General features: G+C 41.2%; 2 protein-coding genes across 7 annotated transcripts in view; one reads left to right on the top strand and one right to left on the bottom strand.

Annotated features, from left to right (window-relative positions):
* Positions 1 to 15,310, top strand: part of GPSM2 (G protein signaling modulator 2) — a 26,606-nt gene extending 11,296 nt beyond the window's left edge. For all 3 annotated transcript variants that reach the window (XM_079313780.1, XM_079313779.1, XM_079313781.1), the window contains 13 exons: positions 4,981 to 5,202; positions 6,267 to 6,402; positions 6,858 to 7,000; positions 7,501 to 7,624; positions 7,886 to 8,001; positions 8,837 to 8,992; positions 9,784 to 9,892; positions 10,288 to 10,417; positions 10,729 to 10,796; positions 11,764 to 11,940; positions 12,702 to 12,864; positions 12,965 to 13,182; positions 14,584 to 15,310. In XM_079313780.1, coding sequence (XP_079169906.1) covers positions 4,982 to 5,202; positions 6,267 to 6,402; positions 6,858 to 7,000; positions 7,501 to 7,624; positions 7,886 to 8,001; positions 8,837 to 8,992; positions 9,784 to 9,892; positions 10,288 to 10,417; positions 10,729 to 10,796; positions 11,764 to 11,940; positions 12,702 to 12,864; positions 12,965 to 13,182; positions 14,584 to 14,748 — 1,926 coding nt within the window. In that variant the 5' untranslated portion in view covers position 4,981 and the 3' untranslated portion in view covers positions 14,749 to 15,310. The remainder of the gene's footprint in view (positions 1 to 4,980; positions 5,203 to 6,266; positions 6,403 to 6,857; positions 7,001 to 7,500; positions 7,625 to 7,885; positions 8,002 to 8,836; positions 8,993 to 9,783; positions 9,893 to 10,287; positions 10,418 to 10,728; positions 10,797 to 11,763; positions 11,941 to 12,701; positions 12,865 to 12,964; positions 13,183 to 14,583) is intronic.
* On the bottom strand, positions 11,712 to 27,217 carry CLCC1 (chloride channel CLIC like 1). Of its 4 annotated transcripts, none has more exons than XM_079313783.1 (12): positions 27,125 to 27,217; positions 25,082 to 25,222; positions 23,282 to 23,377; positions 22,351 to 22,458; positions 21,567 to 21,788; positions 20,310 to 20,450; positions 19,092 to 19,185; positions 17,933 to 18,030; positions 17,710 to 17,856; positions 16,823 to 17,104; positions 16,112 to 16,355; positions 11,712 to 12,846 (listed from the first exon to the last, which is right to left on the bottom strand). In XM_079313783.1, exons 2-11 carry the CDS (start codon positions 25,211 to 25,213, stop codon positions 16,131 to 16,133), a joined length of 1,545 nt encoding a protein of 514 aa, XP_079169909.1. In that variant the 5' UTR covers positions 25,214 to 25,222; positions 27,125 to 27,217; the 3' UTR covers positions 11,712 to 12,846; positions 16,112 to 16,130. The 4 variants fall into 4 exon arrangements, 3 of the variants coding, with proteins under 3 accessions (XP_079169909.1, XP_079169908.1, XP_079169910.1); XM_079313782.1 differs by lacking the exon at positions 27,125 to 27,217 and adding an exon at positions 27,015 to 27,079 and having other exon boundaries at positions 25,067 to 25,222; XR_013775281.1 differs by lacking the exon at positions 27,125 to 27,217 and adding an exon at positions 15,397 to 15,702 and having other exon boundaries at positions 12,718 to 12,846; positions 25,067 to 25,269.

Below are 27,217 nucleotides of genomic sequence, written 5' to 3'. Positions count from 1 at the left end.
ACCTTATTTGTAAGGCAGCACTTGCTATGGCTTAAAAATAATCCTTTCAACCTTTTGACAATATTAGATTGCTGTTGGAGGGGTCTTCTCTTCCATTTCATTTCATAGAAGTCCTTCATTTCATTTCCTACAAGTCCAGTGTCCTGGTTAGCAGTGCAGCCAGCTGGAGAAGCTTTTTCATGGTTAGTAAGGAGAAAAATTAGCAAATAAACTATAAATTACTCTTTTCTCCCTTTATTTTGCTAAAATCTCTATCCTGTGGCTTTGACCCTAAGTGTGCAAGCATGGTAGCTGTATGCTGAGTGTCTCCTGAAGGGACCCATGCTAGTACTGATGCTCTCAGTCCTCTCCAGACAATTGCAGCACATCCTTGCTCACTCTTGAATAAAAGCAGGAGCTGTTCAGGGTACTATTACAGAAGTAATGGATGAAAAATGTGTCATGGCAAATTGACTGGTTTAAACTGACAAGCTAAAAAAAACTTTAAAAAATTTGGCAGGCACAGTCAGGGCACAATGTCTTACTGCTTTGTGCTGTGTTTCAGTACAGGTTTGAATGAGACCAATTAAAAATAGCAACAATAACCATATTCATGACCTTATTAAACTTTTCTGCAAGAAGCATAATCCGATTCCCATTTAAAAACATGATGACAAAATACATTTAATTTAAAAACATACTAAACTTTCCTAAGACTGAGAAACTGTAGATTAATTCAGTATATTAACTTGGAATTTTGTGATGATTTTGACAATTATAATTTGGAAATATTTTAGTTAAGAGTTTAAAATTTAGTGCAGGAAATAAAAGATTATAAGTTACAGGGGAGAGAGTTACAGTTTAAAAAAAAAAATTTACTTGCAGGTATTATCCCAGACTTTTTTGGCTGTGACTTCTCTTCCTTTCCTTCTGGCATTCCATTAGAACTGATTTTAAAGAAGTTGGGGCTCACTCTAAGGAAAGGCTGTACTGTGGGTCTGTTTCTGACTGTGCAAGTGTTTTGTTCTCCCCACAGTAGTTGATCAGTATCAATTTAGCAGTTATAAAAATGCTTATGCTGGTGGAAGGCAATTATTTTTTTTATTTCTTTATTGTTTAGTGACTAAAAAAAATGCTAATGTTACTTCATTTGTATGAATAAATGATCTGTAGGGTGATTATTTGTAGAACTTGCTTCTTTTAGCCTGCTAAATTCATACACCAAAAACTTTTAACTGATTTTATCTTAACTGGAACAAAAGAACACAGAATTCAGAAGTGTCATTTCTTTGTGTGGGAGTTGTTTGTTTCTTACCTCACCATCACTAGTTTGATGGAAGCAGTGCTGCAGTGGAGCTGCAGTGGAGCTGTTTGCAGTGGTTGCTGTGGAGGTTTCTGCTCACATGGAGAAGCCAAGAGTAAAGGCAGGAGTCAGGAATGGCACATCAGCTTTATCACAGGATGCTGTGGCATTGGTGATGCTGTGCATCTGAACTAAAGAGATGCCATGGGGTTGTTCTGTCTCTAGGTGTGTTATTTGTACCAACATGTTTCATGGCAAGTTGATGACAGCTGTGTTACCCCTCAAAAGCAAAAAGTCCTCTTAGTGGGGATTGAACTGAGTAAAACTAAATTGTGTTTAGACATTGTAGTAATCAGTGAGTCTTACTGCCTTCTTCCACTGCCTTAATTCTTAACCACTTTTCTTGTCCTTATTGTAAGACAAGAACAGCTGAAGGGAGGGAGACAGAAACAAGGAGGCAGTATGCTTAGGGTTTATATTCTTAGAAATATTAAAGGTTTAAAATAGAATGGGAAAAAGGTCAGAGAAGAAAAAGGATGGGGGGGAAAAGAATAAAAAAACCTGGGGAGCCAGGCAGGAGGAAAAGCTTTGAGGGCTAGATAAGGAAGGATGAGGTAGTTTTACAAATGAGAAATTATTCAGGAGATGCCAGCCAGCCTTTCAGAGAACAGGTCCAGGCAGCTCTAGGCAGCAGAACAAAATGAAGCCCTGTGTGAGCATTTCCAGTAATATCTGAGAGAACCTTATCCTGTTCAGCAGGAACAGAATTGCTTTAGAAGTGCACAGATGAATGGGGCTTGTTCTCCTCTCTGCAGATTCAATGCATCTCTTGTTTGCCCACTGGGTGTTGAGTAAATAATTCAGTTCAGCCCAGGGAACAGAGAAAGTAATGTCATATTCTCCTTGTAACTATTTAATGACTTCCTAAAACATTGATAACCTGGCCCTATCTAGTCTGCCAAAGTGCTATTTAACCATTAGTAGAGACAGGTGGAGAACACCTACATAAATCCTAAAAACACACACAAAAAAAAAAAAGGTGTTAATTTGCATAAGAGTCCTTTAAGTAGCAAAGGGGAGGAAAAAACAAATACAAACCAAAATCAGACCTCTTCTGAATCCAGTTTTGGTACTTGGTGGAAAAGCCTAGGAAACTTTTAAAATAACTGAGTGATTTCATAGCTCTTATATAACCTGAATGAAATATTGAGTGCAGGCAACTGTAGAAATAAATATTTAATTTTCTCTGTTCTATATTGGTATAGCTTATTTAGATTTTGAAATGGTAGGTCAGAAAGAATGGATCTAAATGGAATTAAAACTTTAATTTGCTGTACAGATTCTAGCAACCTGTTAACACAACTTCTTTAGAGTTGTGTAATTTTTGCCTTCTTTTAGTCAAACAATTATTAATTCCCATTTTCATTTACTTCCTGTAATTATGGTTGAATTTAAACATTGTATAATAACAACTGATTTTCATCAGTCTAAGCCGTTTGCTCCTTAGTTGTATTCTGTATGTAAGATCCCATATCTTTCATTTTTATAAGTTTTACCAAGTCTAGGGTGGCAAAGTCAAATGGCTGTATTTCAAATTCCCTGATTTTTCCCTACACATTTTTTGGTGTAGGTGTGAAATTAGATTAATGCAGTCTCTTAGGGGAGCTACCATACTGCAGCACTCTCTGGTATTGCCCTTTTACCTTTTCTAACTGCCTTTAATTCACTGATTATGTGGCTGATGCATCACAGTTTAATTTGGTTTTTTTTAATGGAGTAAATTCACTTATGGGGGCAGAGTCTGGTGTAGCATTTTCACTGTGATGTCACACCCGTTTTGGTGAAAGTTCTGCTCTTTTTAGCCACTCAAACTAAAAATCCAGAGTGTGGCTGTGTAATGGTCCAGATCTCTGCACTAAGATTTTCTAGCTGTCACTCTAATTGGCCGTGTCAGTTAACATGAGGTGCCCGGAGAGAACCTCTTTGGATAGGATTAAGATTACCCAATGAAGTGTTTTAAGTCTTAAACCTTCAGTTGCTGATGGTGTAATCATTTCTGCCTTGTATTTAATTGTACTTAATCATTTCTGCCTTCTCCTGTCTTGCATTCGACACATGCACAATGTCAGAGCCAGGTGGTGTGTTGTAGCTAATAGGAATGCTTTTTAACCTAAAAATATGTGTTATGGATGTCCAACCTGAGAAGTTTGGCTTGGCAAGAACTTCATGCTGGAGTTTTCTTTTGCTGTCAGCATCTTTAGCAGCTACCAAGCAGGCAGTGCTTTTGGTTGCAGAAGTTAAGCATGTCTGTCATCTCGCTGTGCTTAAGTTGTGGCGTGTCGAAGACCAGCAGGTATGGTAATAGATTGTGTTTTGTATTGTGCTTGTGATCCCAATTCTAGTTCTTTTAGGAGCCATTTGATTTTTCAAAAATATTTCCTTCCTATTCAGATTTGGGTAGAAGTTTGTATAACTAATTTTTTTCCAATTTAAGAAAATAAAGAAGTGTAAATATTGCAGATGTGTTAAAAACTTTATCACTAATGTCAAGTCAAAACTGGTGTCATCTGGTGTTTCCACTAAAATAACTTCTGCACAAGCCAGCATTTGGTTGTCCACTCTTTTGGCAGTATTAACATACACTTTTTCAAAAATTACAGAGTGTCTCTTACTGTGTTTTCATTTTGAAAACAAATCTTAAAAAAACCAAAAGCTGACATTTTTGCAAGCTTTTTAAAATCCATGTATCCTGAAGAAGCTGGTGAACCATATTGCTTCAAGTTCGAGACCTGGAGCTGTTGTCTTTCTCATCTTCCTCTCCCCTGCCTCCCTTAGGATAAAACTGTTAGCACCTACTGAAACGTTATGTTTTGTGTTCCTGAACTGACAGGGGCAAAAATGCACATGAGTGGTTCTTACCACTGTAGTTTTCTATCAACTTCTTTGTTCATGTTCAAAATGTAATATTGTACAAATTCATTCATGACTGCAGTATTTTGTACCTTAGAATTATGCAATTACTTGTTCATAATAATAAAAAATAGTCCAGTGGGTTCTGGCAAAATGGTATACCAGTGAAGTAACTTGAATTGACACACATTTTGTCATTAATTGAATCTAGATATTTTTTCTTACACTGAGAATTTTCCTAGCAATTCTACTAAGAAATGAAGTGCCAATGAGTATTGAATTATATAGGAGGCAACTTGGGGAAGATTAGTCAGTCTTTGATACACAGAATATATTCTAATTTAATTTTTTCCTGTGAATCATTTTGCAGGTTACTATGGCATCACCCTAAAAATGTGAAGTGCTTCTATTTTTCAGAACCAGTATTTGTCAGTAATAGCTTGATTCTAGGTACTTTTCTGAAATTATCTAGATGGTGAAAACTGTTTTTGAGCCCTTTGGGTGCTGCTTATGGGCAAAGCAGTTTTGGTTTCCTCTCTGAGACTGAAAAAATAAGAAGTTGTAACTGTTTGTTCAAATGTTATTTTGCTCATCCCCGTTGAAGTTGTAATTTCCATTTCAGCCTTAGTTTCTGCAGTACTTTAAAGCAAAACTCATTGGTTATAGTGTGGTGCTGATTCCCTCTCCTAAACAAAGAGAGCTCTCTGAGTAAAATAATGCCCTGTCCAGAGCTCAGGTGCTGGACAGTGGCAGTTGGAGTGATGTTGGCCTTTTCTGTCACGGTGCAGGATGGAGGCTTCGTGCCTGGAGCTGGCTCTGGAAGGCGAGCGCCTGTGCAAGGCAGGAGATTGCCGTGCTGGAGTGTCTTTCTTTGAAGCAGCTGTTCAGGTTGGGACTGAAGATCTGCGAACCCTGAGTGCTATTTACAGCCAGCTGGGCAATGCCTATTTCTACCTGCAGGAATATGCAAAGGCCTTGGAATACCATCACCATGATCTAACTCTTGCAAGGTAATTGTGCTCCATGGCATCCCATTCGAGTAGATAGGAGCAGCTGTCTGTTCACAGTCCTGCCAAACCCTGCTATTAATACTGGCTAATGAGTGAACATTAGTGGTGCTAGCAGAGGGCTACCAGGGGGGCCTGGCAGGTCATGTGGGTGCCCTCTAACCTGGCAGCTAATACTTGGTCTAGCACCATAATCCTAAAACTGACTGAGGCCTTACCAGGTTTCTGGATAATTAAGTGGCTGCTTTAAATCCACCTGTTCTTACCCTTTCATGTTTCTGTAACTCAGTGTTTCTAGTTCTCCTTATTGTTAAGCTGCTCTCTTGTTTACTGGACTGAACTCTTTATCTGTGTGAAACTCATAATATTATACTGTGAAATCTAAAACCCTATCCCTTTCATATGCTATTTATGTATCTGACTTTTATTGATTTGTATAGATCCAATGAAAGACAAAGGAATATAATATACTTAATCTCAATTTAGGCATAAATCTATTCTTCCCCCTGCCTTACCCTGTTCCTGTGCAGTGGCTTGAGGCACTTGTTTTATTGTTTTATCCCCTAGGTATGGCAGTCTCTTGCCTAAGTCTCATTTAAAATCTAGAAATGAAGTAGTACCTTGAGCTACAGAGGAGTCTGTAAGCCTTTAGCCTTACAGTTAAATGTCTTGCAAAGTAAAAGGAGACTTTTACTTAAAAGGAGATGGTCAAGTAAAACACAAATGCAGATAAACCTCTCTTTGTAATGCTGGACTTTCTAAATAGTATTTAAGAATTTTCTCTCTATTCTCTTCCTAAAAGATGTGAATTAAAAAAAAAAAACAGTTAAGCAGATGATCAATACCATGAATACCAGCAGGTAGGCAAACAGCACTGACAGAATGAGATGCCTGTAACCAAGAGACTGAACAATGTTTGAATGTGTTTCAGATTAACATTAACACAAGTGCATTTACATGGTTGTGGTCTCTATTCATAAATTCATGTCATTCTCTACCATACATGGACCATCTGCTTGGTTTAAATTACACACTTTTTTCTGGGTACTTAATTTCTGCAATTTTAGGACAATTGGAGATCTGCTGGGAGAAGCTAAAGCTAGTGGGAATCTGGGCAACACCCTAAAGGTACTTGGGAATTTTGAAGAAGCCATTGTTTGCTGTCAGAGACATCTGGATATTTCCAGAGAACTTAATGATAAGGTAAGAATTGGGCAGGAATCTGGATGTAAAGTGCTAACACACATTCCTGAACCCTGTGGTACTGTAAGGAGTGTGCACCTTTCCAAGGGAAATAGCAAGTATTCAGTTATTTCTTCTATGCAGTAAGAATCTATTAGTTGGAATACAGTTGTTTGTACCTGGAAGACTATAGGTCCAGGTTAAATATTACCCTATTTTGTGGCAGTTTTGTTTGTTTTTAATTTAATATTTAATGGCAATTGACCTCAAGAATGTATCTTGCTCTTTGAAAAGTAGATGCAAAACAGTTGGATTGAGGGATGTGACTGGGTAGGTGGTAACATGTTTAGAATGGGCAGAGTGTGTACTGACAAGTAGTTAAGGAACTTTTTCCCCCATCTGTGGATTGTACAAATAGTTGTGACAGAAGACTTTGAAGCATGAAATCTAAATGCCTTCTTTTACTTCTGGTTTAGGTTGGAGAAGCAAGAGCACTGTATAATCTGGGAAATGTGTATCACTCTAAAGGGAAAAATGTAGCTAATGCTGGGACTCATGATCCAGGGGAACTTCCAGATGATGTGAAAAACGCTTTACAAAAAGCTGCAAAGTATTATGAGTAAGTAGTAGCTTTAAATGTTGGGGGCTGGGAGGATATCATCATGTAGCTCCTTAGAATGTGGGAGATTTGCAGTGCCATGAGCTGAACTGTGGAATGCTTCTGCAGAACTGAGGCACCTGTCAGTTTGGTCTTTTCAACAGGACAGTGCACTGATTTTTATCATGGCCTCACTTGCACTGTACCTGACAACCCTTAGTTAGAAACCAGCACAACTCTTCAAACCAGGCTGAGACAAGAGGACCTTGTTAAAGCTGTGTGTGTAACTAGAGGGGAGCACACTGGCTTCAATAAGAATGCAGTGGAGTTTGGTGTCTCACAGGAAGTATTTCCTACTCAGATTTATGGTTATTTAAAGGCCATTAAAATAGGCCAAAGAAGAATACCTCTGCCTTTTCCTTTATGCAAGAATTTAAAAAACTATTATGTGAATGACTGTGAGAAAAAAAGTCAAAGCTTTTAAAAGTCACTATTCTCCTTCTCCCTTTCCCCCAAAACAGGGAAAACCTGTCAATAGTGACAGAGCTGGGTGACAGAGCAGCACAAGGGCGTGCCTTTGGAAATCTGGGAAACACACACTATCTTCTGGGCAACTTCAGGAGTGCAGTTTTAGCCCATGAACAGGTACAACAATGTGCTAGTAATGTATTCTGTTCTAGCAGAATATCAGGTTGCTCCTGATCTTTAGTTTATGTGTTGTGTTGGATCTTGTTGCAAGCTTTTTAATGCAGGTTTTAAATCTTAATGGCACAAACTTCAAGTGTGGCTGCTCTTATCAAGCATTATTGACCTGAAGAGTGCAATTTTTTCATGTATTTCTGCATGCAAATGTATGCTATGAAGTATGAAGTGCAGTAACTAATGCACTTATTTCACATTTTAAAGCGTCTCCTAATTGCAAAAGAATTTGGTGATAGATCAGCAGAAAGAAGAGCATACAGCAACCTTGGAAATGCCTACATATTCCTGGGGGAATTTGAAACTGCTGCTGAATATTACAGGTGAGTGACTGCTAATAAACACAGTTTTTACATCTTGTACACTGCTGTTGTGCCTGGTACTGTAGCTCACTGTGAAACAGACATCTCTTCAACATATACTTTGGAAAAATTTCCATTTGTTAGCAAAGAAATTTTTCCTTTGTTATTTAAGTATTCTAGTTCTTATAAGGGAGGGGCAGCATTAATGTTTTTTATTTTTTAAACTCTTTTGCTACTTTAAATAGATTCTTTGCAGTACTGTAGACAGACATCTTTCCACTGCTAGGCATTTATTCCCATTATTCTAGAAGCAGGCATTATTGTCTCAGCTGTTAGTGAGTTCTGGAATGAGAAGAGTAGCTTTCCTATGCTGAGATGTGGCTGCTTCAGGTGTGCTCACCAGCTGAGAGAGGATGCAACATCAATTTACATCTTCAGTCTGTATTTTCAAACCAGACCTGTCTTGATCTCTGCACCACTAAGCAGTTGCTGCTGTACTTGAGAAAGTGAAAGCTTGGCAGAGATGTAGTATAGGTGTTATTAGCATCTGACTGGGATTTCAGAGCACACCCATTTTAGGGAAAAAAGCCTCAGTACTGAGCAAATCCCTCTGAGCACTCAAATTCTTCTTGCCCAGCAGGGCAGGGCTGGCTTGGTGAGTATGGTCTGTCCTGCCCATGCTTATGGGAAAGTAGGTATTTTAACACTGGTATCAAACAGTGCAGCCTGTCAGGGAAACTCCTACAAACTGTTAATGAAGCAGTAAATTAAAGTGCACGTGCACTTCTGAAAGCTTTTCCTTGCAGTAGTTTCTGAGGTTTCTGGGGCCCCTGAGGTGACTGACCCTCTCCTGCAGGAGGACACTGCAGCTGGCTCGGCAGCTGAAGGACAGAGCTGTGGAAGCACAGGCCTGCTACAGCCTGGGGAACACCTACACTCTGCTCCAGGACTATGAGAAAGCAATTGATTATCATCTGAAACACCTTGTGATTGCTCAGGAACTACATGACAAGTAAGCCCTAAGAGATTGTTAAATGTATGTGTGACACTCAGAGCAAATCCTGCTACCTTCAATTCTACTGGCATTGTTCCCCAGTGACAGCTGCATTACTGTGAATTCCCTCAATGCTGGGCTTTGGTCTTCATGTTGAAAACAAAAATTACTCATAATGGTATTTCAGCTAATGAGTCTGAGATGAAAGACAAATTGATGAATGACTGTTTCTACATCATCTCCTGTCAGCATGTCTGTGTAAATTAAGGAAAAGAAAAGCAGATCTTTCATGAGTTCATTATAATAATTCACCCTACTTTCATAAGAATCTGTGTTCTGCTTGTTCACAAGTTAATAATATAGGAAGGGATGGGAAAAGAGAATAACACAACAGCAAGTAAAGTTTATATTATAATCCTGGTTTCTGAAGCTTTTTTTACAGTGTTGGGTGCAACCATAATTTTTTGCAACATTTAAAAGTAACTCTTTTTAAGTCAGAATATGGAGGGCTAATAGGGCATGCAGACTGAGGAAATGCAAAATAGGTTCTACTATGTTCCATGCTTACAAAACTGACTAACTTGTTTGCTGTGATCTTAAAAATTAAACATCTAGATTAAATTTGTTTGTATTTTTTATAACCAGATCACATTCCTTTAAATACAGTATTTAATGTGTTGGTGTTAGAATGGTCTCTGATAATTGCCTTTATTTTTTTGGCCCAGCAAATTACTTTGGCAGTGCTGTGAAAACCTGACCTCTGGTGTTGAGCAGGTAGACATGTAATTGCAAATGTGTGTTGTTTTCAGAATTGGGGAAGGAAGAGCTTGCTGGAGTTTAGGGAACGCTCATACTGCTCTGGGAAATCATGACCAAGCCATCCATTTTGCAGAAAGGCACCTGGAGATTTCAAGAGAGGTATGATTTTCATACTCCCACTATGTTGGCTGTTGGTTTTTGCTTTCACATACAGAGGTTTTATGGAGGTGTGTTCATGGGATGCATCTTGCATGATTCCAGAGACAGCTGATTCCATGTTATTTCAGCCACTGTCACCACAGTCAGCTCTTAGTTCTAGTGTCACCACTCACAATGTCATCACAGACTCCAAGTTAGTAGCCTAGCAGAAATTATTTTAGGCTTTGTTATGTTACCTGTTAGGTGTTAACTTTTTTAAAAAGATGTTGTCAGTCCAAGCAGAAAAACTCTTGCAGCCTTTTTCTCTCAGAAGTCTAAGGGACAAGGATTGCTTTGCACTTACACATAAAAGTATTTGTTAAGGTAATACAACTGCTTATTTTATTTGCTTGAAGGTAGGAGACAGAAGTGGAGAACTCACTGCCAGACTTAATCTCTCAGATCTTCAAATGGTTCTTGGATTAAGCTACAGCACAAATAACTCCATGATGGCAGAAAGCCACGCAGTGGAAAACAGTTTGAATGGTATGTGCCTCTTTCTGCAGTACTTTCCCAACAGAGAACTTCAAAAAGAGTCTCTTGTTTGAGACTTTACTGACCATGGTTGAGTATGAAAGTTTGTTTGGTTTTCTCCCCAGCAGCTAAAAAGGTTCTTGCATTATTGGACCCCTTCAGCACCTCCTTTTCTGGAGGCTTTATATTGTAAATTACAAGTTACTGCTTAGTTTCTTTGTGTCTTCTAATTGTCTGTGTCTGGGCCTTAGATGAGTACAGCCATAGCTTTGCAAGTGACACCATAAACTGTAATAATACAAAGATGAATTTGTCTCCTGAAGGTGGCAGACCAAGAGGACGCCGTTACAGTATGGAAAACATGGAACTTATGAAATTAACACCAGAAAAGGTTGGCACTTTGCTTCTTTCTGTTCTGCAGCAGAGATTGCAGTGAAACATTTCTGTGGGTGTGCTAATCTGCCATTTGCCTCCCTTTTTAATTTAGTGGATCATAGAAGCTCCATAACAGCAGGTCTAACAATACTAACAAATAATAATTCTGTCATGTAGGTAACAGTGTGACAGGTAATGGCTGGTGGGAAGCTTGCTTTAGTCTGCACAAGTGAGAAAGAATGGGGTTCTGTAATGAGCATCAAAGGAATTCTTTCATCTCTTTATAGAGATGGGTTGAGGTTACAGCATGAAAGTAAATCAGAATAAAATTCCTAAGTTTTAGCTTAGGTCTTCTGAACACTTTTTCTTTGGTTACAGTAATTTTATAGGCACTTAAAGTACATGCTGTGTTTTTCACTTTGAGATTTTGACCAACTTCCAAATCATCAGAAGCTTCAACCTCCATCTTGAGTAAGGATGCTATTTCAGAAATGTTACAACTGAGTCACAGGCCCAACAACTTCCCCCAAGCTCAGAAATCTCTTGGTGATGGGACTTCCCAATTAAAATCCTTGTCAGTCTATGAGAGATTTCCTTCACATTCTGCCTTTCAACAGTGGACTGGCAGTGCTGCATAAATGACTCAGTGGCAGGCTGAAATTGGTGTTTTTCCCTCCACACTGGGATATCTAATTCCAATCTCTTGAAGTGAGGAAAAGCCTGTCATGTTCATTAACAAAATCTCAAAGCATGTGTACAGTCAGTACAGCTGAAGTCAGCACTGTATTCAATTCTCAGACTGACCAGTAACAGCACTAACCTGCTAACAGCAGCTCAGGCCTCATAACCACATCCTTGCAGCTGCAAGAACAAAATAGGGTAAAGCTCCCTCATTTTGGGGAGGAAAAGCAGCAGCACATAAGAAGAAACAGTACTGGTAAATCAAATCAGAAGGCTTTATTTCCTGACTCTTGTTTTCTTAGGTTCCAAACTGGAACAGTGAGATTCTTGCAAAACAGAAACCCCTGGTTGCCAAAACTTCAGCAAAACTTCATTTTGTAAATCGACTAAAAGGCAAAAAGTACAAAAATGGCACCACCTCCAAAGTTTTGCAGGATGCCAGTAATTCCATTGATCATCGACTTCCAAACTCTCAGAGGGTAGGTGTGGTGAGCTGTGGAGACCATGGCCTTTACTCATCTTCGTGTGATCAGAATTGTGGAAAACACCTTCCTGCAGCTGTCCTGCTTGGTTTAACTTGATTTAAACACTGTGGCTCTAAACTGATGCAGAATCTGTCATTCTACAGCTCTCTCAGGGGTGGTGCCAGCTTTCAGATTTTCCTACTACTGAAATATTTTACTTGTGGTGGATTTTTAAAGTTAGAGCTTAGCAAATAATTTTTATTTCTAAGTCTCCTCTAGACCCCACTCCTCCAAAGTTAACAAAATCTAGTTTTTCTGATTCAGGCTGTGGGAGGTATTTTGGACATACTTTTTATGTTACTACACTCTTGAGACGAGTCAAATAAAATAACTGAGGCATTTGGTCGTAGACCTGGGGAGACAATGGCAACTGTTCATTGCTGCTCTTGTTTCTTTTTCCTCTCATGGGCATTTGGGGTTTTGTTGGACTAGTGGCTGAGGAGGAATAACTCTCATTTTACCATGATCAGAGCACTGTTTCTTCCCTTTCAGAGAATGAACATTTCTAATCTATTTCACTCTTCAAAATGCTGCCCTAGCATTAGCATCTCCTCCTGTGATAAATCTCTGGCTATAGAAATGGTTGACTAAAAAAATTATTTAATAAATTTCAGATACGAAAATATGTATCACTGGACTGAAACTCTGATGCAGTTGTCACAGCTGTAGGCTGTAGGCACTCTAAGGTCAAACACCCTAAATCTTCTCCTTTTCAGAAGAGCAGTCGTGAGACGATGGCAGACGAAGGGTTCTTTGATCTGCTGAGTCGGTTCCAGAGTAACAGGATGGATGATCAGAGGTGCTGCTTCCAGGAGAAAAACAGACTCCCAGCTGCTTCAGTGGCAACATCCTCTACCCCACCTAAAACGATGATAAAATGTAATTGTTAAAAAGTCAATTCTGTATTTGCATGCAAGAGTCACTAGAGCAGTGAATTCACTGCTAGGCTAACTGAACTTGCTGTGTGTGTCCTGGGCAGCCTTTTCCACGTCGGTGGTGTCCCCGCACACGGACGAGTTCCTGGAGCTGCTGGCGAGCTCGCAGAGCCGCCGGCTGGATGACCAGCGCGCCAGCTTCAGCCAGCTGCCCGGGCTGCGGCTGCGCCCGCGCGGGGGCCCCGCCCTGCTGGGCCACCTGGTGGCCAGCGGCAGCAGGGACCTGGATGACGACTTCTTCGACATCCTCATCAAATGCCAGGTGAGCCTCAGCAACCACTGACTGCCTCAGCTTCTGCCTCTGGGGGTGCCCTGTGCCTCCTGCTACTGCACTCCTGCAGGGGAGCCACCGCCCTTACCATGCGCTTTAAGGTACACACTGGTACGGCACACAAGGAAGAACATAAGAGCACAAAAGTTGGGTTTTTTAATTATCTAGTGTCTTGTCAGTGTAATTTGGGTATTTGTACCACAGTAACTATTAGAAGTAAGAAATACTCAAAAAGTGAAGAAAATCAAGTGAGGCAATTGCAAGGAGTGTGTAGAATGGTTTTAAGTGTTTAGACCTGGCTTGCTGAGGAGGGCACCTGATACACAAACAATCCTAACTTACCAAACTGAAAGAATTCAGTATCCAGGTTTTGGTGGTAAGATTGGTCATCATTCCCATGAGACTAAGTTTAAATGATAGTTTATAGCAATATACAAGTGAGGTGACTGATTTTCAGTTAGAGCATGTGCATTAACCAATTAGACCAAAAAGAACTAGAAAGACTTGCTGGTTTGTCTGATGGGTTGATAAGCAGCCCAAAATACAAAATTCAGATATTTAGTTCTGCAGAGGTCAGTAAGTATGGTAGCCTGGGTGAGAAAGCAGCACCTGGAATTGACTCTGTTCATCAGCCTTCTAAAATACCATGTTCTGGTGTAGCAGCTTGTCTGTTTCCTTCTGTGAGTCAAGCAAAGAATCTAGAAATACTGTTTTAGGAATGGAGAAATATTTAATTTCCTCTGATCAGGACAGACACTACTGCTTTAAACAAGCACACAAGGGTTGCTGCCTTTGAGCCTTTGTGTCTCCTTTTCCTCTTGTGGCCTGAGGGCCCTCCAGTGGCAGCCTGCTCCTGTGAACACCCCGCCCCAGCCTGGAGGCTGTGCGAGGAGCAGAGCCCAGCCCAGCAGCGTTTGGTCCTGCTCTGTAACCTCGGTGTTACACTGTACCCAGCTGCACAGTGAGGGGCAAGGGGCCTCCAGGAATGCCTTCCCAAATCTCACACCACTGCAGCTGTTTTTTAGTCCCTGCGTAAGGAAAGGAAGACAACCATACTTCCTGGTGAGACCAGAAACACCCCGTACAAATGCTAAAAATTCCCCTTCTGAACTAAAACCACTTAAATCTCATTTTGCAATATGTCAAAGAATTGAACTGGGGGAGTAATTTTCAGACACATGGAGACAAGTGGGTCTGAGGAACCATTTTAGTTACACTTGGACTCTTAATTTCATTTAGCAAGTTTAACTTGAAACAAGATTTACAAATTAAATCTCTCTTCTAGTTTAAAGCTGATACCAAAAGCTTTTGGTAGTTTTTTTCAGTTGGTATTGCTCACTTACTCCATATCTTCCTGTAAATATGCAGCTTTTATTGTTGGTCTGTCTGTAGGGTTCCAGACTGGATGATCAAAGATGTGCTCCTCCAGGAGCTGCCAAAGGCCCCACTGTGCCAGATGAGGATTTTTTCAGCCTGATTCTGCGCTCACAAGCCAAGAGAATGGATGAACAGAGAGTCCACTTGCCCTCAGCTATAAAGGGACCCAATTCCAGCTGAAGACCCCAGAGGCACGTACTGTACAGCAGCATCCTAGGGATTCATTCTGGTTTGCTGGAAAAGCACACTTGCCTTTTTTAAGATGACTACAATTAGCAGCTTTGTCTCCTTTCTCCTGATTTTTCACAGAAATAGCAGCAGCATCACACTGGTGAGCAGTAGTTACAGAACTGCCCCTGCTCTTGCAGTTGACAGCTGCTTTCAGAGCAGTGTCTGAGGTACTGGTACTGTCTCCTTAATTGCCTCTAGTATATCAAAATTATGATGATTTTTTTCTCTATCAGTTCTTTTATTGCTCATGAGTGGATTCTACCACTGTCGCAATCTAGTGTAAGACTTGAATTTTTATGTTCTTTTTAAAGAAAACTTGATTTTTTTCCCCATGATTTGTACCACCTGACAAAAAGTTCTGTTTTCTTTTATACTTTTTTAAAAAATAATAATTTTAAAAAAAGGAGAAATAGCTTCAGTCTTTAGTCTCTTTACAGAAACACAGTTTGGAAGAAATGATTTCTATTAAAAAATTAAACCATAGTTTTAAATAATAAAAACCAGTTTTTTCAAACGTGATGGGTTTTTTTTTTTGGTAATATTTAGTTAACTGTTTCCTACATTAAATTCAGAACAAAGTTTTCAAGAAGTACTTACTTTCAAGAAACAGCTGCTCGTGCTACTCTAGAGCTTGTGTGGTGCATGCCCCATGCAGCAGGAATCACAGGGGTGGTGGGCACGGGGCACTAATGCCCATGGGCCTGGGCCAGTTCCTGCAGCACCCCAGTTTCCAGTGTCACACACAGGAACTGCACAAGAGCTGCTTCCTGTACCTGACCTCAGCTCCTCTCCTGCTCTGGCTAAGGATGAGCTGGGCAGGGGGAGTTCTGGGGAACAACCACTGCAATGTCCATCCCCAGGGTAGCTCCTGGTCCTGTTCAGCTAAAACTGCCTAAAAAACACCTGCAAAAACATCAGGTTGTCACTCCCTGCAAATCATTACACCAGGAGGAAATCCATAAGCTGTCCTAAAACCAAACTGACAAGAAGCAAACTGATTTTAAAGAACATAAACCCTAATACCCGAGACATCTGAGCTGGGAATTAGCATTATGGGAATTACTCAAAACTTTTTAAACAAACCTGATTTCCAACAAGCAGCAACACTCCAGAAGCCTGGGGTTTTTGGCCACTTAAAGCTGTATCATCTAACTTAACACCTTTATTTCAGATTCTAGACACAGTGCATGTGCTCACTCTCCCTGATTTTACAACCCTTCCTAACATCAGCTTGCTTATGTTCTCTCTTCTGCATTTGAGAATGAGAGCAGAATTACAAGTACATGACAAGTAAACTTAAGACAAAACTTACAGCAGAGCCTGGGTCTTCCTTAGTCTCTTTCCTGGGAGTTATGTAAAACATTCTCTTTCTTCTCTTCACATGGTTCCACAGCAGAACTTTTCCCTTCTAGGTTTTTATTAGGGTCACTGTTTCCTCCAGTCTCTCCCTCTGCTTTGTCTGTCTCCTGTTTTTGCTGTTTCATTGCAGCTTCTTCAGTAAAGTTTTCAGCTTTGAGAGTTTCAAGTCGAACTTCAGATTCGGTGTATGACCTGTTCTGCAAAACAAAAAAAAAAAATTATCTATTAACTAAGCAATCAAAAGTGACATCATCTATTGTTTCAAGTGCATCCCAGCTCAAGGGGCAGGGCTCACCCAAAGAATGACAAAGGGTTTTTTTTTTCCCCCTCAGGAAACAGACCATGTAAATCAGCCCAATATAGAGTATAAGTCTTGTTTTGAATTTTCTGTAGTTTACAGGGAAGTCATTACTGCTTTTTTCCTCCACGTTTCTTCTGTGGGTTATCCTGATTGCCCAGGCTGACATACATACTGATCTCAAAACTTTACTATCAAGAGTTTTACTTCAGTAGTTTCCTGCCACAGTCAGCCATTGCAAGATATTTTTCCAGAAGAAACACATCCAAGACACCTCTATCAAACTGTTCCATAGGGGAACGTGCACTTCTTAGCTCCTCTGCCCCCAGATCTGGGTCAGTGGTCCCTGTGGCAGGACTCTGGTACCTGTGCATCCAGCTCGTCGCTGCCGTGCGCCGTGTCCGGGCTCCTGCTGCCATTGCTCGCTCTCCCTGGGGGCAGAGGCCTCGTGGAAGCATCCCCTCTGTCCTGGTGGCCTCTGGGGACATACTGATGCCTCTGCACATAATACTCTTCTACTGTCCTCCCATCGTACTGCCCAAAGCCTATTTGCTCCTGCTCACTGGCAGGTGGAGGAAGACTTCTCCTCTGAGAAGACATTAAGTATCTTAATGCAGACACTGATGATCCTGCACCGTAGCAAAATACCTGGGGGAGAGGAAAAAAACCCCAAACTGAGCAGCACACCAAATACCTGTAGCCTATATTTTTCACACAGGTTTCTTGTCATATATCTGAAAGCCCCTGAAGGAAGAGCTCAGGTGAAGAGAACAGTTCCAGCTCAAGCCTTCTGCAGTCTAACCACACTGCAGGGACTGCCAGGCTGGATGCAGTTCACTGTTGGTACTTAAAATTAATATTAAAGACGTTTAAGGCTCTAACTCAATGCTTTTGTGTTAAATGCCAATTACATGCATCACAATGCAATGACTCAAAGAAGAAATGGGAACTAAGGCTCAATAAACCGTCAGAGAGTCTTAAGATTTTAAGCAGTTTAATGCTACTATATACTACTTGGGAAGTGGGAGAAGAATGCAATTTGAATACAAAACTTGGCTCTTTCAATTCCTAGACCAACTGTAGTATGAAGCCCTTGTCAAGAAAAAATTCCCTTGCAGAAGTAATTTCTTCGTGCTAAGAAACCTGTTCAGTTGTAAAATAAGTAATATAATAGATAATACTTAAATATAACAACATTTTACTATTTAAAAAATAAAACTAAGCTTTTAAATGTAAGATGAATTTATACAAACCAGGACAGCCAGAGCCATGATAATGAGCACTGGAACCTGCAGAATTACCGGCATCTCCTTCATAAGTGCCTTGATGAATTCACCAATACCCTGTCCTACATGCTTCAAAGGCTCAGTTACAAAGTGGGTGAAAGTTATTGCCAAGGCCTAGAAAAATGAACAGAAAAGCAGTGTTGTCACAGAAGCAAACACCATGAACAGTCCCTTTGGGCTCGGGTCATACCTTTGTTGGTGGAACCAGCAAAACAGGATTTACAAGCAGAGTTTCATAATACTTCTGACAGGGATCATCCCGAAATGTCCATGCACTTCTAAGCCATTCTGAAGTCAAAGCACAGACATATTTTTACTACTTCTTAAAAATACATTTTGTGACACAGCAGCAATACAGAAAGAAGCATTTCATTTACAGATGGAAGAGAACTCTTCTAGATATAGTTCAAAACAGATTTTATTTCTACACATCTGAAATTGGCTAGGCAATACAGCTTATAGCAGGAAGGGTTGGAAAGAAGGAGAAGAACCTGAAGTCTCCCCACGCATAATCAAGAAAGCTCTTTAGGTGAGATCAGTCTCCAGAAGCCTCAGGGAAAAAAGTCTCAGCTGTGGAAACTGAACTTGCACACCATATTCACAACTACTGATGCAGCATCATTCTGTTATTGCTCATCTGCCAGTCTGCAGGGACACTGAAATCCTCTACTTTGCTTGCTAGACACAAGGGTCTGTTTTAGCTACAAGCAGAAGTCTTATTTCTTAAGGGAACTTTTACATTATAAACAAGTGATTCATGACGTCATTGTTTTTGCAGTTTGGTTTTACTGCAGTGAGAACATAAACCATTGACATGTATCAAAAACAGAACAGAGCCAAGAAATTACACAGTGAAGATCAAAACAAACACTCTAAGAGTTGCTACACTTCATGTACCTGCTACAGCACTGGATAGAAATAACAGCTAATAAAAAATCAGCTGTCTCTGTAAAATAGTAACACCTGATTAAACAATTACAGATCTAATTCCTGAAATCCACTGTACTCACAGGCCTGAGACATGAAAAAAACCCTTGTCCTGAACTCTGTCTGCCTGTCTTTGGTAAATGGCACTGAATGGTGCTGGGGATAGTGGCTGGGGAAACACAGGCAAGTTACAAGGAAAAGAAGTAACACCATGACATACCCCAAGTACAGTGCTGTGATCAGCTCTCCTCCCAAGGCCTAGAAAACAATCTTAAGGGATAGAAAAAGGGTAAAATCACATTATCATGTATTGAAGGAAATTCCCTGTACTATCCATGAAGAAAGCTGAGTATCCTGGGATACTATGAATTGATACTCTGTGACCTTAACTACTACTGCAAAGTACCAAGACAAGAACTTACCAAAGAGACTTCCCTTCCAGTCCAGCTTCTCTGCACAGACATCATCAAACTGCCCCATCTTGGCAATCTCTGCCTGGTGCTGAGCAAAGGCCTTCTGCAGGGACAGCAGGGAGCAAACATGGACTGAGTGCCTGCAGCCAGGAGTGCTGCTCCTCAGCCATCCGTGCTTGTTCTCAGCAGCCTTTAGAGTTCCCCACATAAGTGAGAATTTCCCCATTGTCCCCTTGTAACCACAATTCCCCATGTAATATATATTTAGAAAAGTTTACTACCTAAACAATTTAATGGAGTTAAATTCCAAGAACTCCCTAGGAATGGATAAAACCCCTGAGATAATGGCTACCTCCAAGTTATTCTCCAAAAGGAGCCTGAATTGCCAAAGGACCAGGCTCCAATATTCAAAGATACAAGTTCAAGGCAAAAGTAAACTGATGACATCTTTCCCTAAAATGTTTCTGGAATAGAGAAACAGCTGTCACTATTAGTTAAAACATCCTATTTTCAAATAATCCCATCAGAAATACCCATATTTATTACAGCTTTGGCTTACAGTTTGCAACTGATAATCAAACCAGAAAAAAATCAGTCAAATCATCTGTTGCACAACCAACATTCTTCACTGCTCAGCCCAAGCCATCTGCATGGCATTCCACCCCCATGCCAGAGCCATCCCACTCTCCTGCACTCTGCTCTCCCTGGGTCTGACAAGCTGCAGTTCAACCCTGATTGACAGGATGTCAGGGCAGATTTTGTGGCTGGGCTTTGGTTGGGTAGTTTAAATTCCTCCTCAATAAAACTGATACTATTGTACCATCAGCCACTCAATCACCATTAATGAGGCATTTATCTGTCTATCACATCAAACACAGTTTCAACCAGTGAATCTTAAGTAAAAAACTCCTCAGAGTATATTTCTGTATAACTTTCTACCAAGCTGCTTTACTCAGAGGTCGCGTGTGCCTTGCCCACATAGTGAAATTAGAATTCTAGTGCTCTCTCAGTTTTGTGCAGCTCTACAGCAGGATAAAGTTGTCAGGGTTTCTTTTGTTCTTTACCCCTAACACACTCATCAACATGCAAAAGAAAATGTTTATCCCTTTTTTTATTTTGCAGTTAATTAAAAGCCATATGTAAACCAACCAAAGGACCTAAACAACCTTAACTCCCTCATAACTGTAAAGTTCTAAGCCAAAAAGCCATTAAGATTACACAACTTACCTTAAACAAATAAACCCAATTCCATCCAAAGCTGATGAAAAAATTTAATAATATAAAACGTTTCAGCTGAACCAACCAAAGAACACGTGTCCAGAGTTCTGCAGTTATTACGGTTACAATGCACACCAAGCACAAGAGTAGCTGAAAAAAAAAAAGAGGAAAGCATTTTGACCCACATTTGGAACTCTCCAGCCTTACTGACAGTACACATGAAGAAACTTCCAACTCTTGTTTTTACTAATGTCAATTACACAGAATAGCTGAGAAGTTTTTCCTTGCTCCCACAGCCCATCTGAGCAGCACACAAGGCAGAACAGTTTTATGCCAGTACTAATACTCATTCCTGTCACAGCCTTACATTGCAGTTGCTCATTTGTTTCTTATGATATTTAGTTATTTCTTCCTTAGGATGTTTGCTACACTAGCGACCACACTTCTAAATTATCAAATTGGTGTCAGTCAGTGCTCTGTTTGTGCCTGCTATGAACCACAGAACAGCTGCTGCCAACGCCTGCACTTTGGTAAAGAGACAAAGTTATAGTCTGGGGACCAGCAGCAAGACTTCAGAGAAGCACTCCACAGTGTCCTTCCACCTAAGGACCCCTATCAGCCTGCTTTTGTCATCTGGCTTCCAGAGACCACTCATACCTAGACAGGCTACTTGCAAGATTATGTCAGCATAAAACATCGGCATATTTTGAATTCCAGAGATTTATTCAGAAAGCTTCAGCTTATTGGAGATCCTCAGCTTAGCACTTTGTAATTCCTATAGCCATACTACTCTTCTCTCCCACACTATACAATTTTTTCCACAAAATTTGCCTCTGACCTATAGATGTTCAAATATATACTTGCTTCAGTATATATTCCAACTCTTGGAGAAGCCAACAGCTTCAACAATTACATGAACAAGAGAGAAACCTGGAAGATCTATAACACATGAGGTGTCAGTGGTAAGAAAGAGCTAGAGCATAATGAATCTGGCAGCACAGATAGAAAAGGAAAAAAAAAAAAAGCACAGCAGAAAAAAGCCCCAAACCAAAGCTACAAGGAGAACAGATGACCACAGGAATAAAAAGCTTGAATTCCTTCTTCAAGCAAACACATCCTTCAGCAACCACAAAAAGGTGACTCACTGAAAGTATGATGGAAAGAATTGCTGTATCTGTGGAGTTAAAATGGTAATATTAATTGACTAGCACAGAGAAACTGAAGAAAACAGCAATTAAAACCAATAATCAAACTTTATTCTCTTACCAAAAACAGATTATATAGGTCAATTCCAAAGGCATCTTCAAATCTCCACCGCCAGGCTTGCTCATTGTGGTGTTTAAAATTGATCAAAATATCACTCAATGCCTCATCCAGGGCACCTGGCTGCCAGGCTTCCTCATTGACAAACCTGAGGATCTCCAAATATGTCTGTCTTGTAAGAATGATCTCAGCATCATAATGGACATGGTCCACATTTTCCTCAGGCTGAATTCAAAGCAAAGCAAAACAATGGTTAAAAGCTGCTTCTTTGGAAATAGAAATGCATCCATAGGCCAAAGCCTGATCATATTCATTCTGTACCAGCACCCTTCTGAAGCAGACTGTCCCTGTTTGGAATCTCTCTGTATTCCTCCCAGGTTATCTGTCCTTGCTTTCACCCTCTGCAGGTTAATGTGGCAGACCTACAATACAGGCCCTAAAAGTCTACAACAAACAACCCAGATCTGGCTCCTTCCAGTTTCCAACCATTATTGTGATCAGAACAGGGTGTTCCAATAGCTGCATTCTGGCAACAAATGTTTAGATACACTGAAGTCACAAGCTCTTCCTTTGGGTGCTTTACAGATCAAATGACAATTGTGTCTCCTCAGCAGTGCTGGATGCACATACTTCTATCATCTTTTCCTTTGCCATTCAGTTCCCAACATTTCATTTCAAGTACACCAGCATAATTACTCAATGCTTTCTAACTGTGAAAACCACATAAAGCAGTAATATGAATTCATTTTAGTTAAGTATTTTTTAAAGTGACTGTTCAAATACTTACAAGGCCAAGTTTTCCAGCTTCATTTAAAATCTTATTCAAGTATCGCTTAAAAATATAAAAGCTACGGCTCTCATGTGATTTGGCATTCCTCTTCTCACACTCTGCAATCTGCAATTGTGCAAAAGACACCTTTATTCACTTTGCTCAAACCAGCTTCTTCATAGGAGAGAAAAATCTCCAACACATTCAACTCAGGATTAACAGGGGCACATTTCTTTAGTTTAGCAGTGATTCCATGGTTAGTATATCAGATAAAAAGCATGTGCAGTTACTGAAGATATTACTTTCAATGGGACTGGCCAGCACTGGAGATTTCACATAATAGTAATATTCAAATCCTGACCTCAGTAAGGCTAGAAACAAATGTAAACATCTGGATCTCCTTACATTTTAAGTTTGCATCAAGGGAAAAAAAAAAAAAGAGGGAACTGCCAAAAATTCTAAGTAACTAAAACAACATTAAAATGACCCATATCCCATTGGGTATCCTAATGGCTGAGGGCACTGAGGCCCCAGTAGCCACACAAGCATCCCCACATCCTGGGAGGGGATCTGACAGCAGCACCTGAGAGCTGCAGCTCTGCACATTACCCTGGCCCCTTTGTGCCCACAACACACCCCTTAAAATCATACAGGACTGAACACTGAGAACAGCATGGGGTAACATCAGCACCACACCTTTAACCTGTTGACACTGGACAGGAGCACCTAGTTCCTATCGATCTTGTTACACATCAGGAAATAGACCTTTGTAGGCAGAACAACAACCTGAAAATAAATTGAAACCACTTCCAGTCTCTTCTCTGCCTAGAGGTTCCCACTCCATAAAGCATAAATTATGTCAGTAATGCACCTGTTTTGATACTATCCAGAAGAGCATCATCAGAAAGCACAAACTATTAAACACTGAAAAATATTCTGAAGAACAAACCTTGTGTTGCAAGGAATCTATTACCATGGAACAACTTGAGATTTCAGTACTGACTGAATCATCCACAGCCTTTTCCTCAGAATCATGATAGCTTGGCTAAAATTACAGAAGAAAAACATATTTTTAGAATGCAAGAATATGACCAACTGTTACACTTCTACAGTCACAATACTTTAGAAGGAGCAAAGGAGCTAAAAACTGAGTACACATCTTTGCTGCTAATACTCTCCACTGACACCCCAGCTACCTCTATGCTGTTATTTTAGGCTCCAGATGGACAATTGCTTTGAGTTTATCTAAATGCATGTTGCCTTCAAAAGGTGAGGTCTACCCTGTCCTCCCCCACTTGCCCTTTCCCCTCCTTTGAGTGTTGGTGATCCACAGAGTGCATTAGATTAGATAATAGCACTGGCTAAAAACTGACTCAGGAGGCAAAGGGGCAGTTTCCAGCCAGGCACATTCCCAGTCCAGCTGGCCACACCACCAGCCACACTTGCATGTAAACACAAACCCCATTTTGGGCTGCCTGCCTCTCTCCACTCCAGAGCACTCTGTTTTCTGTTCATTACTCAGATCCAGTCTGAGCAGTGCTGCCTCTACACAACCAGGTCTGCACACAGAGAAGTCTCCAAGAAGAAGCACAACAGCAAATTAGTTGGAGAGCTCATGCTGAAATAAAGTTTGGTTTTTGAGAGCTTGAGCAGCCCACACACCTGCCCACCTAAAAACTCTCTGCAGAGCAGACAAGAAATCATGAGAAGAGGGACTAACATAAAGTAATAATTTTTTCACTTAAGATGTAGCTCTATTTTTGCACAAGACAGCAATAAAGCTACTATTTTTTTTTATAAAGGCCAAAGGAGTTGGGCTCCAGGATCCAAAGCCTGCTGCTGGATCTTAAGGATGCTAATGACTATCAAGTGGACTTAGAGAAGCTGGAGGTTGATGAGGAAAGCTGCAGAGAGCAATAAAGCACTCTGCATCTTTTAAGCTTCAGAAAATTATGTTCGGTAGTGTTTAAACAGTATTACTTGAGACTGTAAAACCAAACTTGAAAGCTGAATAATGGCAAAAGTCAAAGATTCCCTTACAACCACCTCCAGTTTACTGTGCCATGTGTGCACAAGATAAGCAACATGCATCTCATGGTGTAGAGTCCACTCCTCATACAAGACAGAGGCAATTCATCTTGTTAAAACTAAATTTTTTCCTACTTCTCTTCAATGTTAATGAATCATTAAAAAGTAAAGCACTCGATTCCTATTCTGATCTTCCTTCTGAAAACTGAGGCCCAGCATTACAAAACACCACTGACTTTCACAATAGTCCCAGACGAGAAATGGGAAACTAGTTCATATTGCTGGGAAACTGGTTAATTAAAATAAAATACAATAATGAACTCTCCCAACTTCTATCAGTTAGGAGCTTGATTTTCAAGATACTTAACACTATCAAGAGTTGCTTAACCCAATATTTCTCAGAGCAGTAACCTGCACCTGGTGGTGCCATAATCTGCATAAATCAAGCACCACCTGTGAAAACACAAAACACCCTGCTTGATATGACTTGATGTGAGTGCAACAGAAGCTCACCAGAGAAAGATCCTGAAGTAATTACACAATTTTTTCCCTTGCAATTTTAACCATGAACACAAAGACTTTTCTGTGTATGCATTCAAATACAACATAATAAACCCTTAAAAACATCGTACTGCTATCATTATCTACTGTCACCACTTAAAAGTAACCTTCCAATAGCATTTAGCTTTTTGGGAGAGACACACACCCTTTCTTTTTCTACCTTATAAGGTCTTCTCATTGTTCCTGATGCTGCATCATAATTGAGCATATCCGTGGGGTCAATCCATTCATCTTCTTGAATTTTACAGCTCCCTATCAGCATAACTGCACACAATACCAAAGGAAACAGCATCCTGTATCACTGAATATAACAAGAAATTCAGGTATTTAGGTCAGGGTGTAACAAGCTGTATGAGAAAAAAAAATGAAACAACCTTACATGAAAAAAAAACTAAAGAGGAGCTTTTTAATAACTCAGTTTTCCATTAAGCAGGTTTAAATTCATTTCCATACTTTTTCCCAAGGAAAATGCTGGCAATATACACAATTAAACTGTATTATATGAGTGGATCAATGCTGTCTTGGTTTGAAAGACAGGTGTCTGCTAAGGAAGGCAGGAGAGAGCCCAGAGAGAGCAGCAGCCCCCAGCCTGGTCCTTTACTTGCCCCAGGATCCAGCAGTATCCCCCCCCTCTCAAACTCCCAGAGAAAATGAAATGTAACCAAATGCTACACTCCTTTCTCGACCTTGGCCCCTCTCGTTTTTCTTAAGTACCCATAAGTACAATAGTCACTTTCCTAGCAACTTATGGGAAAAAATTCTGTAAGTAAAAAAGAAAGAAACCCAACCCCCAACAAATACCCCTGACTTTGTTATCACCAGGCATAGCAGAGTTCAGCATTGCTAAATATGATAAAACAGTGCAGAACTCCAGCACTCTTCACCACAAGAGCATTGTGTTAACAGTAAAACAAACTTTTCTGTCACATTAAGAAGATTTAGCAGAAAAACTTCCCTTGCATTTCAGCTGTTCCTCAGATACCAGAGGGGCTGGGGATGGCTGTGCTTTGATTCTGAGGGATGGCAAATTTAGCAGTGAAAAGGGAAGTACAGAGCCAGCTCAGCACTGTGAGTCCAGTCACATTCAGTAAGAATTACCACAATCACAGACTGACAAACGGCATGACAGACACACCGTGAGTCTGGTCCAGTTCTCCTGGCCTGGAAGTGTTCAACAACCCTTAGGTGCAAAACACTGTAATCTGCCGAGCAACAGAAACGCTGGACTGTCAGCGATAAACACACACAAAATATGAGCAATAAACCGACAGAAAATACGTTACAGTGGAAAACCCTTAAAAGCACAATGGCAAACTCTCCGGATTCCCTGGGGGAGCAGGCGGTGCTGGAGCCTTACCCGACGGGCACTCACTCCTGGGGGGGAGGAGAGGCACGGCCCGGGACAGTCCCAGATACAAAGGTGGAGTCTCCTCTGACCCCCGCCCCTCTCAACCTATATTTATATTGGTTTTTTTTGTGGGAGGGTAAAAGGTGGAGTTTCAGTTGATGACATTTCATGTTTAGGTGAAGTCTGCGTGACTTTAGCCGTGCATGTAAAGCATGTACACATCTTGCTTCATTAGCACGCGTTGGGTGTGATACCCATTTTCGAGTTAACGGAGTAACGTTCAGGTTTCGGTCACATTTTGGGTCACTCCTTTGGCTTAGTTCCCCTTGGCTGCACTGTTTTAAGAAAGGCATGGCCACAACACCTGCCGCTCCACCACCCTTTGTTCCCTCTCTGAGAGGGGTACCCGCGCTCCCTCAGAGACCCTGCTCCCAAGGGTGCAGGCAGCGCTTCCATGGAGGACTACTGCCAATGCTAACGTTCCTACGCGCTGAACTTCGGTTTTCAGTATTTTTTCACAAAGGGGCCAGCACGACCGTCACACAGAGCTCACCCTGGCCAGCCCTGCAGGGACATTCCCGCTCTGCCTGGCGCCAGGGCCTGGTGCCCTCGGTGCGGCTCCGCCAGGCGCCAGGCCCCGCTGCGGCCCGGCCCGGCCCGGCACTGCCGCCGAGCGCTGCAGGAGCCCACAGAGCAACGGGAAAAGCGGCTCCGCGCGCTCCTGCCCCGCCTTCGCCCCCTTCACCCGACCCCGCGCTCCGCCGAGACGCTCAGCCCGCAGCCGCTCCCCGCCCCGACACCGAGCAGGCCAGCGGCGCCCGCCCCGCCCGCAGCCCCACCGGCCGCCCGCGGTACCTGAGGGCCGGGGATTCCCGGCAATCACCCGCTGTTTACCCGGCGCGGGGCCTCCGCCGCCGCCGCTCCGCCCGGCGCCTGCGCTGCCCGGCC

The sequence above is a fragment of the Erithacus rubecula genome, assembly GCF_903797595.1.
Source record: "Erithacus rubecula genome assembly, chromosome: 10".
Classification (NCBI taxonomy): Eukaryota; Metazoa; Chordata; class Aves; order Passeriformes; family Muscicapidae; genus Erithacus; species Erithacus rubecula.
Note: the sequence above shows the minus strand (reverse complement) of the source record. Positions and strands in the feature narration are given on the sequence as shown.

Excerpts from the sequence above, each read along its gene's own strand:
- CLCC1 (XM_079313782.1), bottom strand. The coding sequence starts at position 25,213 with ATGCTGTTTCCTTTGGTATTGTGTGCAGTTATGCTGATAGGGAGCTGT. Across the intron at positions 23,378-25,066 it reads ATAAGGTAGAAAAAGAAAGG|CCAAGCTATCATGATTCTGA; the intron begins GTGTGTGTCTCT and ends CTGTAATTTTAG. Across the intron at positions 22,459-23,281 it reads TAGATTCCTTGCAACACAAG|ATTGCAGAGTGTGAGAAGAG; the intron begins GTTTGTTCTTCA and ends GCACAATTGCAG.